The sequence below is a fragment of the Eumetopias jubatus genome, unplaced genomic scaffold, assembly GCF_037043125.1.
Source record: "Eumetopias jubatus isolate StellerSeaLion01/CBP00866 unplaced genomic scaffold, mEumJub1_p1.0 scaffold_1, whole genome shotgun sequence".
NCBI classification, from domain to species: domain Eukaryota; kingdom Metazoa; phylum Chordata; class Mammalia; order Carnivora; family Otariidae; genus Eumetopias; species Eumetopias jubatus.
This window is the reverse complement of record NW_028274807.1, coordinates 216,684,490-216,703,696: the sequence shown is the minus strand read 5'-3', so window position 1 is coordinate 216,703,696 and position 19,207 is coordinate 216,684,490. Positions and strand designations below refer to the sequence as shown.

General features: G+C 49.3%; 1 protein-coding gene across 1 annotated transcript; it reads left to right on the top strand.

Annotated features, from left to right (window-relative positions):
• Positions 1-1,405: 1,405 nt before the first annotated feature.
• On the top strand, positions 1,406-15,041 carry ZNF554 (zinc finger protein 554). The gene is given in 6 exon segments (XM_028126127.2): positions 1,406-1,469; positions 1,472-1,499; positions 8,677-8,746; positions 11,236-11,362; positions 12,654-12,845; positions 13,382-15,041. Coding segments are annotated over 6 exon segments (1,632 nt in total). The 5' UTR covers positions 1,406-1,429; the 3' UTR covers positions 14,557-15,041.
• The last annotated feature ends 4,166 nt before the right edge of the window (positions 15,042-19,207 follow it).

Genomic DNA, 19,207 nt, shown 5'->3' with positions numbered 1-19,207 from the left:
GAGTGCCTGTTGATCAGGAAGTATTGCCAACTTCTCTCCATTTCAGGGGACTCTATTTCTTCTACAAAGAAAAAACACGCAGCACAGGGCTTGGCCATTGCATAGAGAGAAAAAGAGTGAGAAAGAGAAATAAATAGGGGCCCTCTTGTACTGTTGGTGAGAATGCAAACTGGTGAAGCCGCTCTGGAAAACAGTATGGGGGTTCCTCAGAAAGTTAAAAATAGGACTACCCTACCAACCAGCAATTGCACTACTAGGTATGTACCCCAAAAATACAAAAAGACTAATTCAAAGGGGTACCCCAATGTTTATAGCAGCATTATCAACAATAGCCACACTATGGAAAGAAACCAAATGTCCATCAACAGACGAATGGATAAAGATGATGTGAGATATATATACACACACATGTATATCTCATATACATATATATATATACATCATGGAATATTACTCAGCTATCAAAAAGAATGAAATCTTGCCATTTGCAATGGTGTGGATGGAGCTAAAGTGTATTATGCTAAGCAAAATAAGTCAGTCAGAGAAAGACATATACCGTATGATTTCACTCATATGTGGAATTTAGGAAATTAAACAGATAAACATATGGGAAGGAAAAAAAGAGACAAGGGGAAAAAACCATAAGAGACTCTTAACCATAGAGAACAAGCTGAGCGTTGATGGAGGGAGGTGGGTGGGGGATGGGCTAAGTGGGCGATGGGTATTAAGGAGGGCACTTGTGATGAGCACTGGGTGTTGTATGTAAGTGATGAATCACTGAATTCTACTCCAGAAATGAATATTGCACGATACATCAACTAACCAGAATTTAAATAAACATTTGAAAAAGAAAAACAATAGTATACTGAAAGACATATAATACATATCATGGTTTGGGCCAATAATCATCATCATAATTTTTAAAATGTATAATTGATCACATATTTATATAACTTATTGATATTATTTTATCATTAGATGGTTACATTTTACTGTATTATACAGAATATCATAGTTGATAATAACAATATATATTATGAACCTATGATACATTACTATATTAATTATGGTAGTTTTATTATTTCAACATATTATTAATAACACAAGTCCATCTATCAGTATTACTGATAAATATCCTTATAACAGTTTTACCAAGTAAAAATTGGATTACATATTTACATAACTTGTTAATAAATAGGCAAATCTTTATGTCTCAGGCATCGTGCCAAATACATCACTCGCATTTTCTCCCTCATTCAGGGACAGGCCAAGCGCTGGGCGCATCTGCCGCTGGGCAGGAAGCTTCTCCGTCCTGCGGAGACACCTCCCGCCCGCTGACGGCGCTGTGACTAGACTCGTTGCCCCAGAGGCACGGGGGAACCCAGCGCCAGACCCGCAGCTCCTGGGACTTGTAGTTCGCGGCCACGCGATGCGCAGGCGCACTGCCGCGTCCGTCCTGGGAGCGCGTGCGGGGGCGGCGGCGGCGGCGGCGGCGCGGCGTGAGTGAACGGGGCGGGGGCGCGGGCCGGAGGGAGGAGGGGTCCGGGACCGGCGCGGGGACCGCGTCGGCGCCGCGGGCCGGGGTGGGAGCCGGTGGCGCCCGAGCGGTGCGCTCCCGGCGACACCTGCGCCCGTTTTGGGGCGGCGTAGCCGCAGGCGGTGCTTCGCGCCTTCCTGGCCGGCCGCGCCCGAAGCCCGGTGTGCGGGGTCTGCGCGGGGGTCCGGGCGGGAGCGGGGCCTCGGCGTTCCCGTGGAGGCGGCACGGGACGGTCGGAAAGGCCGCCCAGCTCCCAGAACGGCAGAGTCCAAGCCTTCCTTGCGGGGAGCCCCCGTGTGAGACCCCCGGGGGCGCGCGCTGCCAGGAGCGGACGACAGCTCGTCCAGCCCAGACTTGGAAGGGAAATGGAATGAACCTGTTTGCTCTTGAAGGCGGAGAGGGCTTGGAACCCCCGGGCTTCCCTGGGCTAGCCAGAGGTCTCCCCGGGGCGATTCTGCCTGTCCCCGTCCCCCGTGGGCAGGGTCTGGGGACATTGGTGGTTGTCACGCGGGCGGGGGGGGGGGAGTGCCTGGCATCGAGGGAGTGGGGCCAGGAATGCCGCTCAGACCCCACAGCGCCCGGACGGCCCCGCCCCAGAGAACGATCCCGCCCCAGTGCCCACAGCGCCCCGGGGGAGGGGGTAGGGGAGAGACCCTACATTAATTATCCGGAAAAACACCTGAGTCAGATCCCTGCTCACTAGATAGCAGAATAAATTCCCAAAGGGTCAGACGGTACGAACCAGAGAGACCCAACCCCAGCAGCTGTGTCTCGTGCTCCCCACTCCCCTCGGGGTGTGTATTTAATTGTGTGCAGCATCCTAGGGCCTCGGGAGGGCAGATCATCAAGGCACAGGGAGTCTTTTCGGGCGGATGGAATCCCCGAAACCAGCGAGCTCTCATTTGGGAGTGACTGTCCCTAGGGGACCGTGGGTGACTTACCCTGTGGCCCTGTGGTTCTAGTGGTATCGAGGGTCCACTCCGTTTATGCCCAGCTCACCGGCCAGGGGAGGAGGAAGCAGCTGACCATTCTGCCAGTGTCCCAGCACCAAGCCCTCCAGTCTCTCCCCTTCCCTGGGGTGCATTTCATTGTTCTTGTGAGGAAGCCCCCATCGGGCCTCATCTGGCCTTCCTGTGGAGAAAGGATGAGTTTCTGTGGTTCAGACATTGAGAGGGAAAATCCTGAGCCACGTGCCACAGGCCTGGGTGAAGGAGGGGGCGTAGGGGGCCGCTGACATGCACCGCGATTAGGAGGGTCTTCAAACCTTGAGAGGGTGGCAGAGAATTGGTCTGGAAAAGCTAGGAAGGGGCCGGGGGACCCGGACCCATTGCCGTGAGCTGCAGTGTCCCCAGAACAAGGACGGAACCGCATGCAGTGTGGGGGCCAGGGTGGTAGCCGTGTTCCGTCCCCTGCATGAAGCTCCCGGGCAACAAGACTAAAGCGAGGACCAGAGCCCTCCCTCTCTGTTTGCCTCTGGTGTTTGTGAGTGTCCTGGGGCCACCAGAGCAGAGCACCACAGCCTGCGTGGCCAATGCAACAGAAACCTCCACTCTCGCATTCTGGAGGCCAGAAGTCCGAAGTCAAGGGTCAGCAGTGCCCTGCTCCCTCCGAAGGCCCGAGGAGAGGATGCTCCCTGCCTCTTACAGCTTCTGAGGGTCCCTCTCAACCCTTGGCATCCCTTGGCTCGAAGCTGTGTCACTCGTCTCTGCGTCCACTGCCACATGGCCTTCTCCCTGTGTGTCCGTGTCCCTTTTAAGGACACCGTCCGTCATTGTGCATCAGGACCCACTCGACTCTAGGATGACTTAGTCATATCTGCAAATTTCCTGTTTGCAAAGAAGGTCACTTTCACGGGTACTGGAAGGTCAGGCCTTGAGCGTATCTTGTAGAGCACCTGACTCAGCACCGGGCAGTGTTTTCACCAGCAGGTGCCTGCTCAGGGTGGAGCACGTGTGTCCTAGAGAGACACCTGATGCCCCGGGGGTCTGGCCAGCGGGCCCTCTGCCCGGCATAGCTGAGACCACGTGCTCCCAGTGAGTCGGAGCCAGCTCTCTGGTGAATTCTGCAGCACGTCCTCTCTGGCTCCCCGCTCAGGTTGTCAAGCTTTTGTTCTAGTTTATCTCAGTTTCACTTCATAAATGGTTTGCAAAAGAAGTTGGCATCACGGATCATGTCTTCCTTGATAATTTTTTTTAGTTAATTTATTTATTTGACAGAGAGAGCGAGAGAGGGAACACGAGCAGGAGGAGCGGGAGAGGGAGAAGCAGGCTTCCCGCGGAGCAGGGAGCAGATGTGGGGCTCGATCCCAGGACTCTGGGATCATGACCTGAGCCGAAGGCAGACGCTTAACGCCTGAGCCACCCAGGCGCCCCTTCCTTGATAATTTAAGCAATTACTGGTCCCTCCTGGAGTTAGCCATGATACCATTTGGTGTATATCCTTGCCAGCCTTTGCCGTCTTGCCTTATATTACGTGTGTGTGTTACATATATTTAACTGTTGACAAGTTTTTTTTTTTTCAGGTTTGTTAGTTTTATTTTTTTGGTAATAGTTTTATTTAGATGTGATCCACACACCATACAGTTAGTTCATTTAGGGCATGCAGTTCAGTGACTTAGAGTATATGCACAGAGTTGAGCAGTCACCATGTCTGCCTAATTCTGGATCCTTTCATCATTCTCTCAAGAAACTCTGTCCCCATGAGCCGTTACCTCCCAGCCCTATTCTCTAGCCCGTGGCAAAAACAGATCTACTTCCTGTTCATGGATGAGCCTGTTCTGGAGACGTGTCACACACGTGGACTCACACCCGTGGGGCCTTCTGTGTCTGGTTCCCTCCCTGAGTGTCGTGGCCTCAGGGTCGGTCCACGTAGTGTGTGTCAGGGCTACACTTCTTTTTAAGGCTGAATAACAATCTGCTGTGTAGACGGAGCACATGTGTTTACCCATTCATCTGTTGACAGACCTTTGGGTTGCTTCCACCTTTGGGTGACTGTGAGTCACACTGCCGTGAAATTTGTGAACAAATGTTTGTGTGGACGTATGTTTTTGTTTCTCTTGGGCAGGGAGCGTGGGTCCCATGGTAACTGTGTTTAACCATTCGAGGAACCACCAGACTGTCTTCCATGGCGGCGGCCCCGTTGTCCATGCCCACCAGTGGTGCCCAAGGGGTCCATTTCTCCCCATGCTCCCCAACCCCTGTTCTTGCCTTTCTGGCGCTAGTCATCCTGCTGGGGGCGAGATGCTACCTCCCTGTGGGTTTGATCTGTGTTTCCCCAATGACTCATGATGTTGAGCATCTTTCCGTGTGCCCCTCGGTCATCTGAGTATCACCTTGGGAGAAGCGTCTTTACTTGAGTGAGCTTTTCATTTTGAAGGGATTTGGGGAAGAGGTGTGCAGATGGCACACGGAGCCCCCCATAGCTCCCCCCTCGTGCACACTCAGCCTGGCTTCTTCGTTTGCCCTCGCCCCAAGCAACCTTGTGGGGATTCTTGTGTCCCAATTGCCCTTCCCTGTGAAATTCTTTCTGGCAGGAGGCTATTTTTTTAAATGTTTAGTTGCGAATTAATTATAGACTCACAGATGTTGCAGAAGTGGGGCAGAGCCCCCTGTACCCATCACCCAGCTTCCCCCATTGGCATCTCTCACAACAGTGATCAAAGCCAGCACGTTGATACTGATCAGCCCCCCCACGAAGATTGAATACCACAGAGGCATCAGTGTGTGGGGGCTGCCACAGAGCCCTGCGGACGGGGAGGCTCACACCACAGAGCTCGGTTCTCTCCCAGACCTGGAGCCGGTGGCCTGAGATCGAGGTGTCGACAGGCTTGATTTCGTTCTGAAGCCTCTCTCCTTGGCGGTAGACAGCTGTCTCCTCTCTGCGCCCTCCCGTGGTCTTCTCTGTGTGTGTCTGTATCCCAATGCTCTCTTCTTTTCTTCTTTTTTATTTATTTATTTGAGAGACACAGAGAGAGTGAGAAAGAGCACCAGCAGGAAGGAGGGGGACAAGCAGGCTTCCCGCTGAGCAGGGAGCCCCATGTGGGGCTCAATCCCAGGACCCCGGGATCATGACCTGAGCCGAAGGCAGATGCTTAACTACTGAGCCACCCAGGCCCCCCCCCCCCCAGTCCTCTCTTCTTACAAGGACACGGGTTTTATGGGACCAGGGCCCATTCCTAATGACCTCATTTTGACTTAATTACCTCTTTAAGAGCCCTATCTTGAAATACAGTCACCTTCTGAGGTCCTGTGGTTGGGACTTGAAGGTATGAATTTGGAGGGGACACCGTTTAGCCCGTAAGAAAAGTTACATGTACACAGACTTACGTTGGAGATACTGCAGGTTCGGTTCCAGATCACCGACAGTAAAGCGAGTTGTGTGCATTTCGGGTTTCCCAGGGTTCATAAAAGTTATGTTTACACCGTCCTGGAGTCCATTAGGTGTGCGGTAGCGTGATGTCTAAAAATATCATGTACATGCCTTAATTTAAAAATACCTTCTTGCTAATAAACGCAAACCGTCATCTGAGCTTTCTGCAAGGCATCATCACTGACCACCGATCTCCATAACAACCAGAGTAATAAGCTCGTGAGATTGCTGTGGCACAGAGACACGAAGTGAGCAAACGCCGTGGGGGAGGAATGGCCCCGCAGACTTGCTGGATGCGGGGTTGTCACAGATCTTCGATACCAAACAGTGCATTATATGTAGGTGTGCGTGTATCCACCTTTGTACTGAACACGCATCTGTGCCTTATACATAAAAAGAGCACTTTTTCTGACCTCCCCTCCCCACCCCAAGAACCGATTTGCAGTACCCCAGGGTTAACACCGCCTTACCCCTTACTGGGAATGCTTCTCCTCATGTCATCGACACCTACTGTGGGGCGTTGATCGCAACCAAGATGCGACCCGGAGCATGGACGGGAGGGGGCGGGCGGCATCAGGTCTCAGTTCAGCAGGATGAGTCAGCGATAGGGCGTCATGCACCTAAAATGGGTCATGAGGATAAATCTCATGTTGGGTGTTCTTACCACACACTAAAAAAAAAAAAAAAAAAAAAAAAAAAAAACATCAACCAACCAAGAGATTAACGCTGGTTCTGTTCTATTAACTACATGGCAGACTTTTTCAGATTTCCCCAGATTTCCCACTACCATCTTCCTTCTGGCCCAGGAAACCCATCCAGGGTCCTGCAGGACATTTTGTCACCTTGCCTTTCTTCTTGGGCTCCTCCAGTCTGTGACTGTTTCTCACACTTTCCTTGTCTTTCATGACCTTGGTGCTTTTGAAGAGCACTGGCCAGGTGTTTGTAGAAGGTCCCATGGGTTGAGTTTGTCTGATGTTTCCTCATGATTACACTGGGGTTATGGTTTTGGGGGAGGGTACCCCAGTGGTGTCATGTCACATCAGGGGATACCTGCCGTCCAGTCCTCGGCGCCGGTGACTCCAGCCTTGATCACCTGGCTCGGGTGGGGTCTGACAGGTTTCTCCGGGAATAAGGTTGCCGTGTCTCCCTTGATCTGCTGTGTTTATTGGAAGCAAGTCACTGAGTCAACCCACATGGAAAGCAGGGGTCTGGGGAGGCGAAGCTCCACCTCCTGGAGGAGAAACATGGAAGGGTTTACAGATGTGTTAAAACCAGGGTGCTAATTAGCATATTTTGGAGGCATGACCAATGTCCCGCCTCTCCTTGGAGTCTCCCCAGTAATGAATTGTGTGCATCGGTGGGTCTTGTCTGCAGGTAGGATTACTGGGGTGTTCCTGTGGTGATTTTCTGTTAATGTGGGGGGGGGCAGTGATTTTTTTTGAAGTTTTCATCCAGGAATCCAGATCAAGCCCATCACAAGTGTCCATTCATTCCTCGTGAGTCTGCGTGAGAGTTTAGAGTTTACACATGGATGACAGCACCCAGAGCGGGCAGGTCACTCACCTGTGGTGAGTTGGGACAGAGTGGGGACTGCTTCAGGATGCCGTCACTGAGGGCCAGAGCCAGATACTCGTTAGCGTGCCACAGTAGCCCTGTGGCAGTGGGGAGAGACCTCCCAGTGGACCGGGGCTCCATCCCTGATGCAGCGTGGACAAGCCGGGGTATGTGGCAACGGAGCAGGAGGGGGTCAGTGGACGGGCACTTGCCAAGAGGGCACATCAGGGGGACTCTGGCTAAACAGAGCTGATGGGGCTGCTGCTGCAGGCAGGCTGGGTGATCCCCACGCCACGTGGCCGGGGGATGGGGGGACCGGCCAGCTCTCTGGGGGATCAGACACAGGGCAGGGGCTCTTGCTAAAACTGGGTAATGCAGAACTAAACTCAGAAGCTCAGAGGTCAAGGCCTGGCTGAAAGGAGGGTTCAGAGTGGCCCAACTAAAGTTGGGTCAGGGAATGAGTCCAGGAAGCCAGCTGGGCTGTGGGAAGGCAGACATGAATCTGAGACATGCCCAGGGTGGGGGCGCCTGTGGGCTCTGAACTGAGCCTTCCAGAGTTTGAGCCTGGGTGGTCCTACTAGGTTGAGTGGTGTTCCCCACAAAATTCATGTCCACCCGGAACCTTAGAATGTGAGCTTATTTGGAAATAGGATCTTTGCAGATGGTGTTAGTGAAGGCGAGGTCATATTGGAGTAGGCGGGCCTAATCCAATGACTTGGTGTCCTCATAAGAAGAGAGACACAGATTCGGGAGACAGCCATGTGACCATGGAGGCAGAGACTGGAGGGACGTGGCCACGCGCCCAGGGCCAGCTGGAGTGCCCAGGACCTGGAAGAGGCAGGAAGGACCCTCTTCTGAAGCCGCTGGAGGGGGGTGCGGACCTGAGACCTTGATCTGACTTGTGGCCTCCAGAATGTGAGAGAGTAAGTCTCTGCGGTCTTCAGCCTCCCAGCTTGTGGTCGTCTGTTTCAGTGGCCCCAGGACATTCACACAGACTGCTTTGCAATGGAGTGGGTGCATTCCATAAGCTTCTGAGACCTTCAGTCTCTCCGTCTGAGCCTGGGTTAAGTAGCCGTTAAGGCCCACGGCCTCTGTCCTGGCTTCTGTTGACCACACTGTTGGGGGGACACCTGGATTGGTTGCAGAGGTCTCCGGGTCCAGGATTTGGGGACTGGGGACAGGTCTGGGCCTGGGCTTCACGGTCCCTTCTCCCACAGCTCTGCCTGCCTTGGAAACTGCTCCCAAGAGAAGAGAATGGCTGCTGGCTACCTGCCCCCATGGCCCCAGGTGAGTGGGGACTTCCTCCGGCCCTGAAGATGCCCAGTGTGTCAGGGGAAGTGCTCCTACCAGACTTGCATTCCTTGCTACCTGGGAACCGAGGGAGCACTGCCCATGAGCATCTGGGTCCGAGTACCCCTGCTTCTTGGGTGTCTAAGGAAAGGCGTACAGTGGATTTAGCACACCTTTCCCCACAGGAGAGCTGTGCTTCCTTCCTGGGCTGGGAGCGTGTCCTTGTGGCCCGAAGACCGCACGTTTCCCCCATGGCGGGAAGAGCTATGCCATCCTTATTTAAAAATAATTTTCAAAATTGTGGTCAAATACACACAACATGAAATTCACCATCGTAACCACTTTCAGTACATAGCTCGCAGCATGAAGCACACTCATATGGTCCTGCGACCACCCCCACCCTCCGTCTCCAGAACTTTCCATCTCCCCACACGGAGACTCTGTCCCAATGAAGCACGGACTCCCCACCCCCTGCCCCAGCCCCGGCTCCCACCCTCTCCTCTCTGTCTGTGTGCACGGGACTCCTCTGGGGACCTCCTGGGAGTGGGGTCCTGCGGGATGTGTCTGTTCTTCTGTATCTGGCTCCTCTCACTGAGCCCGGTGTCCTCGGGGTCCCTCCACATCGTGGCAGGTGTCAGGGTCCCTTCCTTCCGAAGCCTGGGGACAGCTGCATTTGGTGGGAAGCCGCCTTCTGGGGCATGAGCATCAGGAGAGAGGGGGAGCAGAAGCCACCATCAGCTGGGATAGCAGATCTGTGGAGAGTGGTAGGCGGGGTCCCTGTCCCCTAACTCATAGCTTTGGGAACGTGATCAGTGTCTGCATCAGAAATACAGAGGTGACCAACAGCTCGAGTTCAGGTGGTCCCTCAGAGAACAAGCCCTTTCCTGGGGTCATTTCTGAGTGACCAAGATGTCCAGTCAGTATCTATGACGTTGTCCTATTTGGGGCCCCCTGGAGAGAGGTCTTCAATCCGCTCTGGCCCCTGCATCAAAGTCCTGGTCATCGCAGGCACACCTGCTTCAGGCCTGACACAGCCCTTGGGGACACTGTGAGGTTTCAGCTGGGCCCAGGACCTGTGAGGTCAGGGCTCCAAACAAAGCCAGCAGCTTGTCCCTCAGCAGCGGCAAAGCTGAGATGCCACAGGGCTGGGCAGTGGCCCTTCCTTTCTTGTCTGCCTTCATGTGCACATAAGTGGAGCCACTCAAATCGAGGCAGTCAGGCTGGAGGGTCCTCATCTCTCCACGCCACGCGGGATCACGAGCCCCTTAGCGGCTCAGACCTGAGTCTTTAAAACCCCAACATCATTTCTCCATCTGGGGATCGCCTCTCTCTTCATGCTGTTTTCCAATAGGTGTAAGTCATACAAATCATGAGTCATGGAGACTTGGTTTTAGTATTTAAAGAGCGTACATTTTAACCTGCTCACCAGGCAGCAAAAAGCAAAAAACTTGTGTCCCACTGAGACTTTTTCCCCAGTCTTCCCTGACTGAGATGATCCATTATGAAATTATAAGAATATATTTATATATATTTACTTATTATAATTTTAAACAAATAATATTTATTATAAATATTAAATATAAATATGTTTTTATATTTAATAAATATGAAGTGATATTTCACACTCATTTTTAATTGTACATCCATATGTAATAGTCACGAAGTTCAAAGCCATTAAAATTGTTTTCCTTTTTATTTAATTGCATATTTACTCAAAGTCTTGCAGTGAGTTCAGCAGTTGCAGGGTTAACCCTAGAGCTCCCTGGGAAGAAGGCAGCAGGAATGTGAGGGGGCCTGGGGAAGGTTGCAGCAGCGGCTGCTGGCCTGGAAAAAAGCCTGTTTTTTCCTACTTTATCTAACATTTTTTTTTAAAATATTTTATTTATTTGAGAGAGGGCGAGAGTGTGAGCAGGGGAGGAGCAGAGGGAAAGGGAGACAATCTCCAGCAGACTCCGCACAGAGCAGGGAGCCCAGCACCCTGGGATCATGACCTGACCCGAAATCGAGAGCCGGACACTTGACCGACTGAGCCACCCAGGCGTCCCCACTTTAAAATTTTGTGGCAGTCCTGGGTGCTAACTTTTTTCTTCTGGGTGGGAGAAACACAGAAACTTTTAATTTTGTGGCGCCTGGGTAGCTCAGTCAATGAAGCATCTGCCTTCGGCCCAGGTCATGATCCCAGGGTCGTGGGATCAAGTCCCGCATCAGGCTCCCTGCTCGGCGGGAAGCCTGCTTCTCCCTCTCCCTCTGTCTGCCGCACCCCCTGCTTGTGCGCATTCTCTCTCTGACAATCAATCAAGCAATCAATCAGTCTTTACAACAACAACAGCAAATGGGCCGCATGTGCCCCTCCGGCCGTCCTGCACTGGCAGTCTGACCTCTGGGCTGCGCACCCGCTCCACGTGGACCACCTCCCTCTGTGCTCCTCCTGTGACCGCGGATGGGGTGCGGGGGCTTGCCTGAGCAGAACCGATGTGATGTTTCAGGAGTTAGTGACCTTGGAGGATGTGGCCGTGGACTTCTCCCGGGAGGAGTGGGCGATGCTGGATTCTGCGCAGAGGAGGCTCTACAGAGAGGTGATGCTGGACACCTGCGCGAACCTGGCCGCCCTGGGTAAGACCAGCCGCGCGCATCCACCCACTCCTCCGTTCACGCTCACTCAGCGTCTACACTGCGTCCAGAGCTGGGTTAGGAAGTGGGCGTTGTGAAGTGGGGTGAATACGGCGGCCGTGGTTCCTGCCCCTGTGGGGCGCATGGTTCACTGGGCTCTTCAATGCAGAGAATGGTCTGATTTCTTCGTTGTATGATTGCCCAAGCTGCTGTTGAGACGCACCTCGCACCTTAGTCTGAGATAACGTCCCTGAGTCCTCTTGGCTACAGAGTCACCATTAAAAAATTTTTTGTTGTGGAATACATGTAACATAAAATTTGCCTTCTTAATCCATTTTTTAGGTATACAATTCAGAGGCAGTAATTACATTCAAAATGTTGTAGGACCATCAGCGCTGTTTCCAAAACCTTTTCATCACCTCAGAGAGAAACCCTATACTCACTAAGCACGGACTCCTCACCCCCACCCTCCGTCTCCAGAACGTTCCGTCTCCCCCCACGGAGACTCTGTCCCCACCCCCTGCCCCAGCCCCGGCTCCCACCCTCTCCTCTCTGTCTGTGTGGACGGGACTCCTCTGGGGACCTCCTGGGAGTGGGGTCCTGTGGGTTGTGTCCTTCTGGGTCTGGCTCCTCTCACTGAGCAGCGTCCTCGGGGTCCCTCCGAGTCGTGGCAGGGGTTGGGGAGAGCCTTTACGCACAGCTCAACCCTCGCACGTGCAGTGACTGTGGGAAAGCCTTCAGCAGAATTTCATTACTTTTTATGGCTAAATAATATTCCACTGTTTGGATGGGCCACATTTTATTTATCCACTTGTCCATAGATGGACACTTGGGTTGTTTCGACTTTTCAGTCGCTGTGAATGTGGGTGTGCAAATAGTACTTCACTTCCCTGCTTTCAGCAACCTGGGGTCCATACCCAGAAGTGGCATTGCTAGGTCCAACAGTAATTCTATGTTTACCTTTTTGAGGAGCCACCAAGCTGGTTTTCACAGCACCATCTTAACAGCCATGCACAAGGATTCTGATTTTTCCACATCCTCTCTAAGACTTATTTTCTGCTTTTGCTTTTTAAAAAAAAAAATCAAAACCATCCTACTAGGTATGAAGTGATGTCTCACTGTGGTTTTGATTTGCATTTCCCTAATGGTTAATGACGTTGAACATCTTTTCGTGTGCTTGGTGGCCATTTGTAGATCTTTCTTGGGGAAATGTAAGATCCACAGGTTTTTAATCAGGAAAATTGGTCAGCTTGGTCAACATGCCACCTCTCCAGTGTACTCTTGTCTCTTTCAGGAGCCTTGAAGAACCAAAGTTCTGATACCAGCATTGACGATGGCACACTTTCCCCAACACAAGCCTCTCCGGCCACCAGTCCTTCCCCATGGGCGGGGTGTCCACTCTTTTTACCAGTGGTGCCTTCCCACTTGGAGCCAGGAGAAGCCATGTGGATGGGGCCACAAGGAACTCCCCAAACCTCCTGTTCAGGTGAGAGCCAGGCAGATACAAGCCATTGAGTGGGGGTGGCATCTTGGGGACTGCAGATCAGAGATCTCTCCACAGAGGCCCGAGCTCTATAAGGAGAAGGTTGAGGTCTTTGGTTGCTCTTTCTCAGATACCTTCGGTTCATCTCCGGCAACCTTACCCTATGCACTGGCTTCTACCACCCGCTGTGGGTGCAGAGAAAAGATATCCCATTTCTTTCTTGAAGCTGTTCTACCTGTATTTCTTGTTGCTTCTCTTCCCTGTCTGCTTTCTTGATGATTCTTTCTCTCTGCCATTCTCCTTCTCCCTCCTTTGTAGAGCCATTACTTCTATATTTACATTTTTTTCTCCCCTTTTTCATCATTGTCCAGCTTCTTACACTGCTTCCTGTCCTTAGGATCTTTTCCTGTTTTCCCCCCGTGTTGAGTGCTGATATTTGAACATGAATTCACATGTGCCTTATATATGTTGGAAGTACTTTTGTCCCACTATTATTAAGTTAAATGTTTCTCCCCCCCCACCCCCTTAATTTATTTCAGATTTGGAGACTAGTCTGAAAAGCCAAGAGTCAATTTATAAGAAGGTGGTTTTGGAGGAAGAACCAGCCAGTGGTATGAGTATCATAAAGCTCCCCAGAGAACACTGGGCATGTGGTCAGCTGGAGGAGAACCATGAAGACTCCCACAGGCTTTTGAGGCAAATGGCATATACCCAAGCAGAGGCATTTGCTCCAAAGGAGACCACTGCCTGGCGTGAGTTTGGGGAAACCTGTAGTATGAACTCAGACCTTGCTTTATCACAAGGAGGTTTTGTAGGAAAACATTTCCATGACTGTGATCTTGATATTGAGAGTTTGGTAGCTGATCTGTTCTTAAAACATCATCAGATGGGATACTCAGACCAGAGGCCCTGTGAAGGGAATGAATGTGGAAAAGACATCAGCCCAAACAGTCCCCTTGTTCAACACAAAAGAACTGGAATCTGTATGTATGCAGAAAGTGGGGAGTCATGTAATCATGGTACGGCTCTTACAACACACACCACAATTAATACGGTGGGGAAACCCTATGAATGTTACCACTGCGGGAAAATGTTTAATCGGAGGCATTCCCTGAGTGAACATCAGAGAATACATACAGGAGAGAGACCATATGAATGTCAGGAATGTGGGAGAGCCTTTACGCACAGCTCAACCCTCACACGACACTTGAGAACTCATACTGGAGAGAAGCCCTACACGTGCAGTGACTGTGGGAAAGCCTTCAACAGGATTTCATCTCTTACCCAGCACCGGAGGATTCACACAGGGGAAAAGCCCTATAAATGCAAAGACTGTGGAAAATCCTTCTGCCAGAGTTCTTACCTGATCTTGCACAGGAGAACACATACTGGTGAGAAGCCCTACGAATGTAATGAATGTGGAAAGGCCTTCAGTGATCGCTCCTCACTTAACCAACACGAGCGAACTCACACTGGTGAGAACCCCTATGAATGTAATCAGTGTGGAAGAGCCTTCAGCCAGAGGTCTTCCCTCGTTAGGCATGAGAGAACTCACACTGGAGAGAAACCGTATAGCTGTAATGAATGTGGGAAAGCATTCAGCCAGAGCTCATCCCTCATCACCCATCAGAAAACTCACACTAGTCAGAAAACCTATAAAATAATTGATTGTGGGAAAGCTTTCTATCAGAGCAGCTACCTTATTGGATTTTAGATATTATTGCTGCTCTGCAAAGTGACTTTTAGCACTCTACTACTTAAGTGTGGATAGGTTTTGCCCTTCTGATGTACTATTTGAAAAGAAGTAGGTGTATGCCACATTCTTGAAGAAAAACACTGAGGTCCAGATCTGAGAAGGGACCTTTTTAATGGGGAGAATTGCCATTGAGCTATGCCCAATGCCTGTCCTTTTGGAAGAGATTAATAAATGTGAACACTAACATGCAGTGGGATTTTGCTAAGAATTGTCACATTAATTTAGTTGTTGAAACAGAAGGTATTCTGTTTCAACCTTTTGTTTGAAAATTCAGTATTATTGTTTCAATAATCGGTTTCAATATTTTACATAGTCATTCTGCCCCTGTTGGTCACTTAGCTAGGTCCTAACTTGTTTCTTGCCCTGCTATGGCAATGCAGTATGTATGCTAACACAGAAGGAGCTTTGGGTGCAAGGTGGAAAATAAAGAGTGCAAAATAGTATGTGTGATTCTATCCAGTGAAGCCAAAATATGTACATAAGTGGACAAAGGCCGGACAGAGATGTGGAGGAATGAACGGAGTTTATTTGTCAGAGTTTTCTGATTATGTGTGATTGTCTGCCTTTTGCCGTTTTGTTTGGTATTGCCAAACAATTAGCTATTTTGTTTGGCATTTGCCATTTTGTATTGGTAATCAGTAGAAATCGGACAATGCCAAGGGATATATCCAGTTTCTTGGAACAGTCAGGGAGGACTGTGGACGCCATGATGGGAAGGGTACAATGCAGTAGGTCAGCGGAGCAGCCTTTGATGGCCTGGGAGAAGTCCCATCTGTGAGGTGGACTTGGCAGAGCAGAGACCACGAGCTCTGATGTGCATCATCACCATCAGCGTCAACATTTTCTGGTTGCTTGCTCTATCTCCAGCATCACTCTGGCTCTTATATGCAGTTCCTCGTTTAATCGGAACAACCCCATGAGATGGTAGCTGTTCGCATCTCTGTATGACAGCAGGGGAAACAGAAATAAGGTAACTTGTCCAAAGTCAGACGGCTAGAAAGGGGCAGAGCCAGGATTTGAACTTGAACAACCTGTTCAAGGGGAGCTGTGTTTTCTAAATTCTCCTTGGAAGCCACCTGACTTTCATCTGAATTTTTCCCTCTCTCTGGAGCTGATGAGGATGGTTGCCTGTCAGACCTTTCAACTAAGTGGCACCTGATCACATCGGTGTTGTTGCCTTTCTCCAAAGTAGAGATACCTCATCTGGAGTCCGTGTAGCCCTTCGCTGGGCTGATGGATGTTCCTTGAAGGGCTCTGTGAACAATCTTGAGTTGGATGCAGAATATGTGCTGGGGCATGATGTGTTATCTGGGGCAGTGTCTGTAGCTTTCATCCCATTCTGAGGACTAGCTGACATGGGGGTGTCACGGATGCACTGTTTTTCATTTCGCAGGGAGCCTGGTTCATTGTGTAGCCAGACCCATGATGGAGTGAGGGGCTGGGATAGACATTAAACAGCTGACTACATACTTTAATTAAATAATTACAGATTTTGGCAGTGCTCTTGGGGACTTAAACTAAGGATGCTGCTGTGATAGATAATATGAGAGGGACCAACCTCAGGGCCTTTCTGAGAACCTGATATTTGATTTGAGATGTGAGTCACTGGAGCCTCCAAGGTAGGGATTTAACCAGAGGAGACCTTCAGTTTAGCTTTGTTTTCACATATTTAAAAAAATATATATATATATTTTACAAGGGTGTCTGGCTGGCTTGTCGGCAGAGCGTGTGACTCCTGATCTCAGGGTCGTGAGTTCAAGCCCCACGTTGGGCATGGAGCCTACTTAAAAAAATAACTACAATGTTTGTTTTGATTTCTCTGACTCAAAAGTATTTTGAGAGAGAGCATATCTATTTTTTAAACTTTTGGGTGTTTAAATACCCTTCTCCCTCTCTTTAAAAACAAATTATTTTTCTTGTCTGATTGCATTGGCTCAGTCCTTCAGTACAGTGCTGAACAGGAGTGTTGAGAACAGACCTCCTTGCTTTGTTCCAGATTGTAGGGAAAAGCATTCAGTCTTTCACCACAGAGTATGATGTTTTCTGCAGGCTTTCTGTAGATTCCATCATCTTTAATCAGTTTCTGCTTTCATTTTGCTGTGGTCTGAGAATGTGTCTACTGTCTTGAATCATTGAGACATGTTGAGTTTCCCTGTGTGATGTGTGATCGAGTTTTAGAGGTGTTCTCTAGATATCGAGGAGAAGCTGTATTCTCTGTTTTTATGCTTTGGAATCTGGCTTGTCTGTTAAATCAATCTTACTAATCATTGGCTCTCAAATTTCGTGTCAGGAGATTGAGATTTGACAAGTGAGAGTTGGTGCTCAGTAATGTGCATTTTTAATAAGCACGCCGGGCGATTTCACGGATGCTCCTTCTCTTTCAGTTACACTTTGGGAACCATAGCTGGTCCTTAACTGTACTTAGATCGCTGAATCAAAGATAATTAGCTCAAAAGGATTAAGTTACAGTTTCCTACTGCTCTTTTGCTTACTTCCCCTCTGTATTTTCTGTTGTTTTCACTTCTTTTTCTGTTGTTTTGGTTTTTTATTTTTTTATTTGGTGTAAATAATTCGTGACAGGTCTTCATTGTGAATTATGCCCTTTATCGTTTTGAAGTGACTCTCTTTGTCTGCTTTAATTAAGAGTACCACCTCTGCTTTTTCAACAAAACAAATTTGTTTATTTTTGGTATAATTTTTCACCTCCTTTGAAGTTCAGCTTTTTAAGTTCCTTGTGTCTCTCATTTTTAGTACATAGTTGGTTTTTGTTTTAGGATTCAAAGCAGAAAATCTATTTGTTTTTAAAGGACACATTTATGCCAATTATTGCTGTGATAAATGTTGTTGGCTTTAATTCTAATGTACTTTATGTCACTTACTTTTGCAGCTTCTTTTATTTTCTGACTTCTCTATTGATGGTACTGGTGGAATGTGTTTCTTTTCTGGTAATTTGGAAGGTGTATTTCCTGCCTCGGTGTCTTTTAGTATTTTATTTTATTACATTAAACATTACAGTGAAACCTATATTGTGACTTACCAGTATTAAGCAGCCTTTGTAGGATAAAAAGGTCAAGTTGCAGAGTGTGTATAATATATAATGCACTTTAAAAATTTTTTGAAAGTAGAGAAAATAATGTTATATATAGTGTTTGGATTCAAATGTATGTCATGGCAATAATAAACACCAAATTTGTGACTGTGGTTTCCTCTGGGAGGAGGTGGAAGGGATTTGGGGATTCTGGAGGTGATACACAGGGTATTTCAATTCTATCTGTAATGTTTTCTTTCTTTCAAGAAATCTGATGGAGTATGGTAAACTGATAGGATTTAATACAGCTTAGCAGTAGATACATGAGTGTTCAGAAAGTTACTGCATGTTCTGTATGGTTGAAATGTTGCATAACAGTTTTAAAGTGCTTCCCTTCTCTCTCTGTTGTGATTCTCATTAATCCATGCTCTTAGGAGGAATGCAAAAAACCAGCCCTCCTAACGTTTCACAAATGGATGCCTATGGGTAAAATTTCTCATCAGAATATCATCTAAAAAGTGCTACATTTCAGGGACGCCTGGGCGGCTCAGTTCATTAAGCGCCTGCCTTCAGCTCAGATCACGATCCTAGAGTCCTGGGATCGAGCCTCACGTTGGACTCCCTGCTCACTGGGGAGCCTCCTTCTCCCTCTGCCACTCCCCCTGCTTGTGCGTGCTCTGTCTCTCTGACAAATAAATAAATAAAATCTTGAAAAAAAAAAAAGTGCTACATTTCAAACACAAAGACGCTGTTCTCTGAAAAACTGTCCGATCACTCCAAGAGGGACGGTTGTAGGAGCAGGATTAGGTTGAAGGAGCACCTGGAAAGTTGAGCATTGTCTCAGGAAAAATGAGACTGGGAAGAGGCCTTCTATGTGCCATGACCGGAGCCATTTTCCTCTGCTTCAGACCCACTATGTGAGCTTCCTGTCACTGCTGTAACAAATCAGCACACATTTAGTAACTTAAAACAACCAATTTCTCACAACAGTTCTGGAGGTCAGAAGTCTAAAACCAAAGTGTTGGCGAAGCTGTGTTCTTTTTGGAGAGCCTAAGAGAGAATCTGTTCCCTTACCTTTTCTGGTTTCTAGAGGCCACCCAAATTCCTTGGCCCCACCACCCCCCTCCATCCTCACCGCCAGCAGCGCAGGGTCTGCCCATCTCTGGGACTCCCACCCTCTGCCTCCCCCTCCTGAGGGCCTCGTGAGGATGCCGGGCCCCTGGGAACCCAGGGTCACCCCCACCTCGGGACCTTAATCACCTCTGCAAAGTCCCTTTTGCCACATGAGATGACATAGTCCGCTTCCGGTGATTAGGGCGTGTGCACCGTTAGCATGCTGTTGTGCTGCTGGCCACACCTTTCCTACTTTGCTTTATGACCTGGGGTTGGGGTTGAAGTGGGGTGGAAATGCTGCAAACCACGTCTACTGTGTAGACTCCCCCAGTACTAGAAACTGCTAACCGAAGAGGTTGCTGCGAGGATGGAGGCTGCAGGAGGGAGATGGGGTCTCGCCCCTTCCTGTCCCTGTCACTGCTTGCACGTTTGACACTGTCTTTGTTACCTCCATATGTGAATCACATC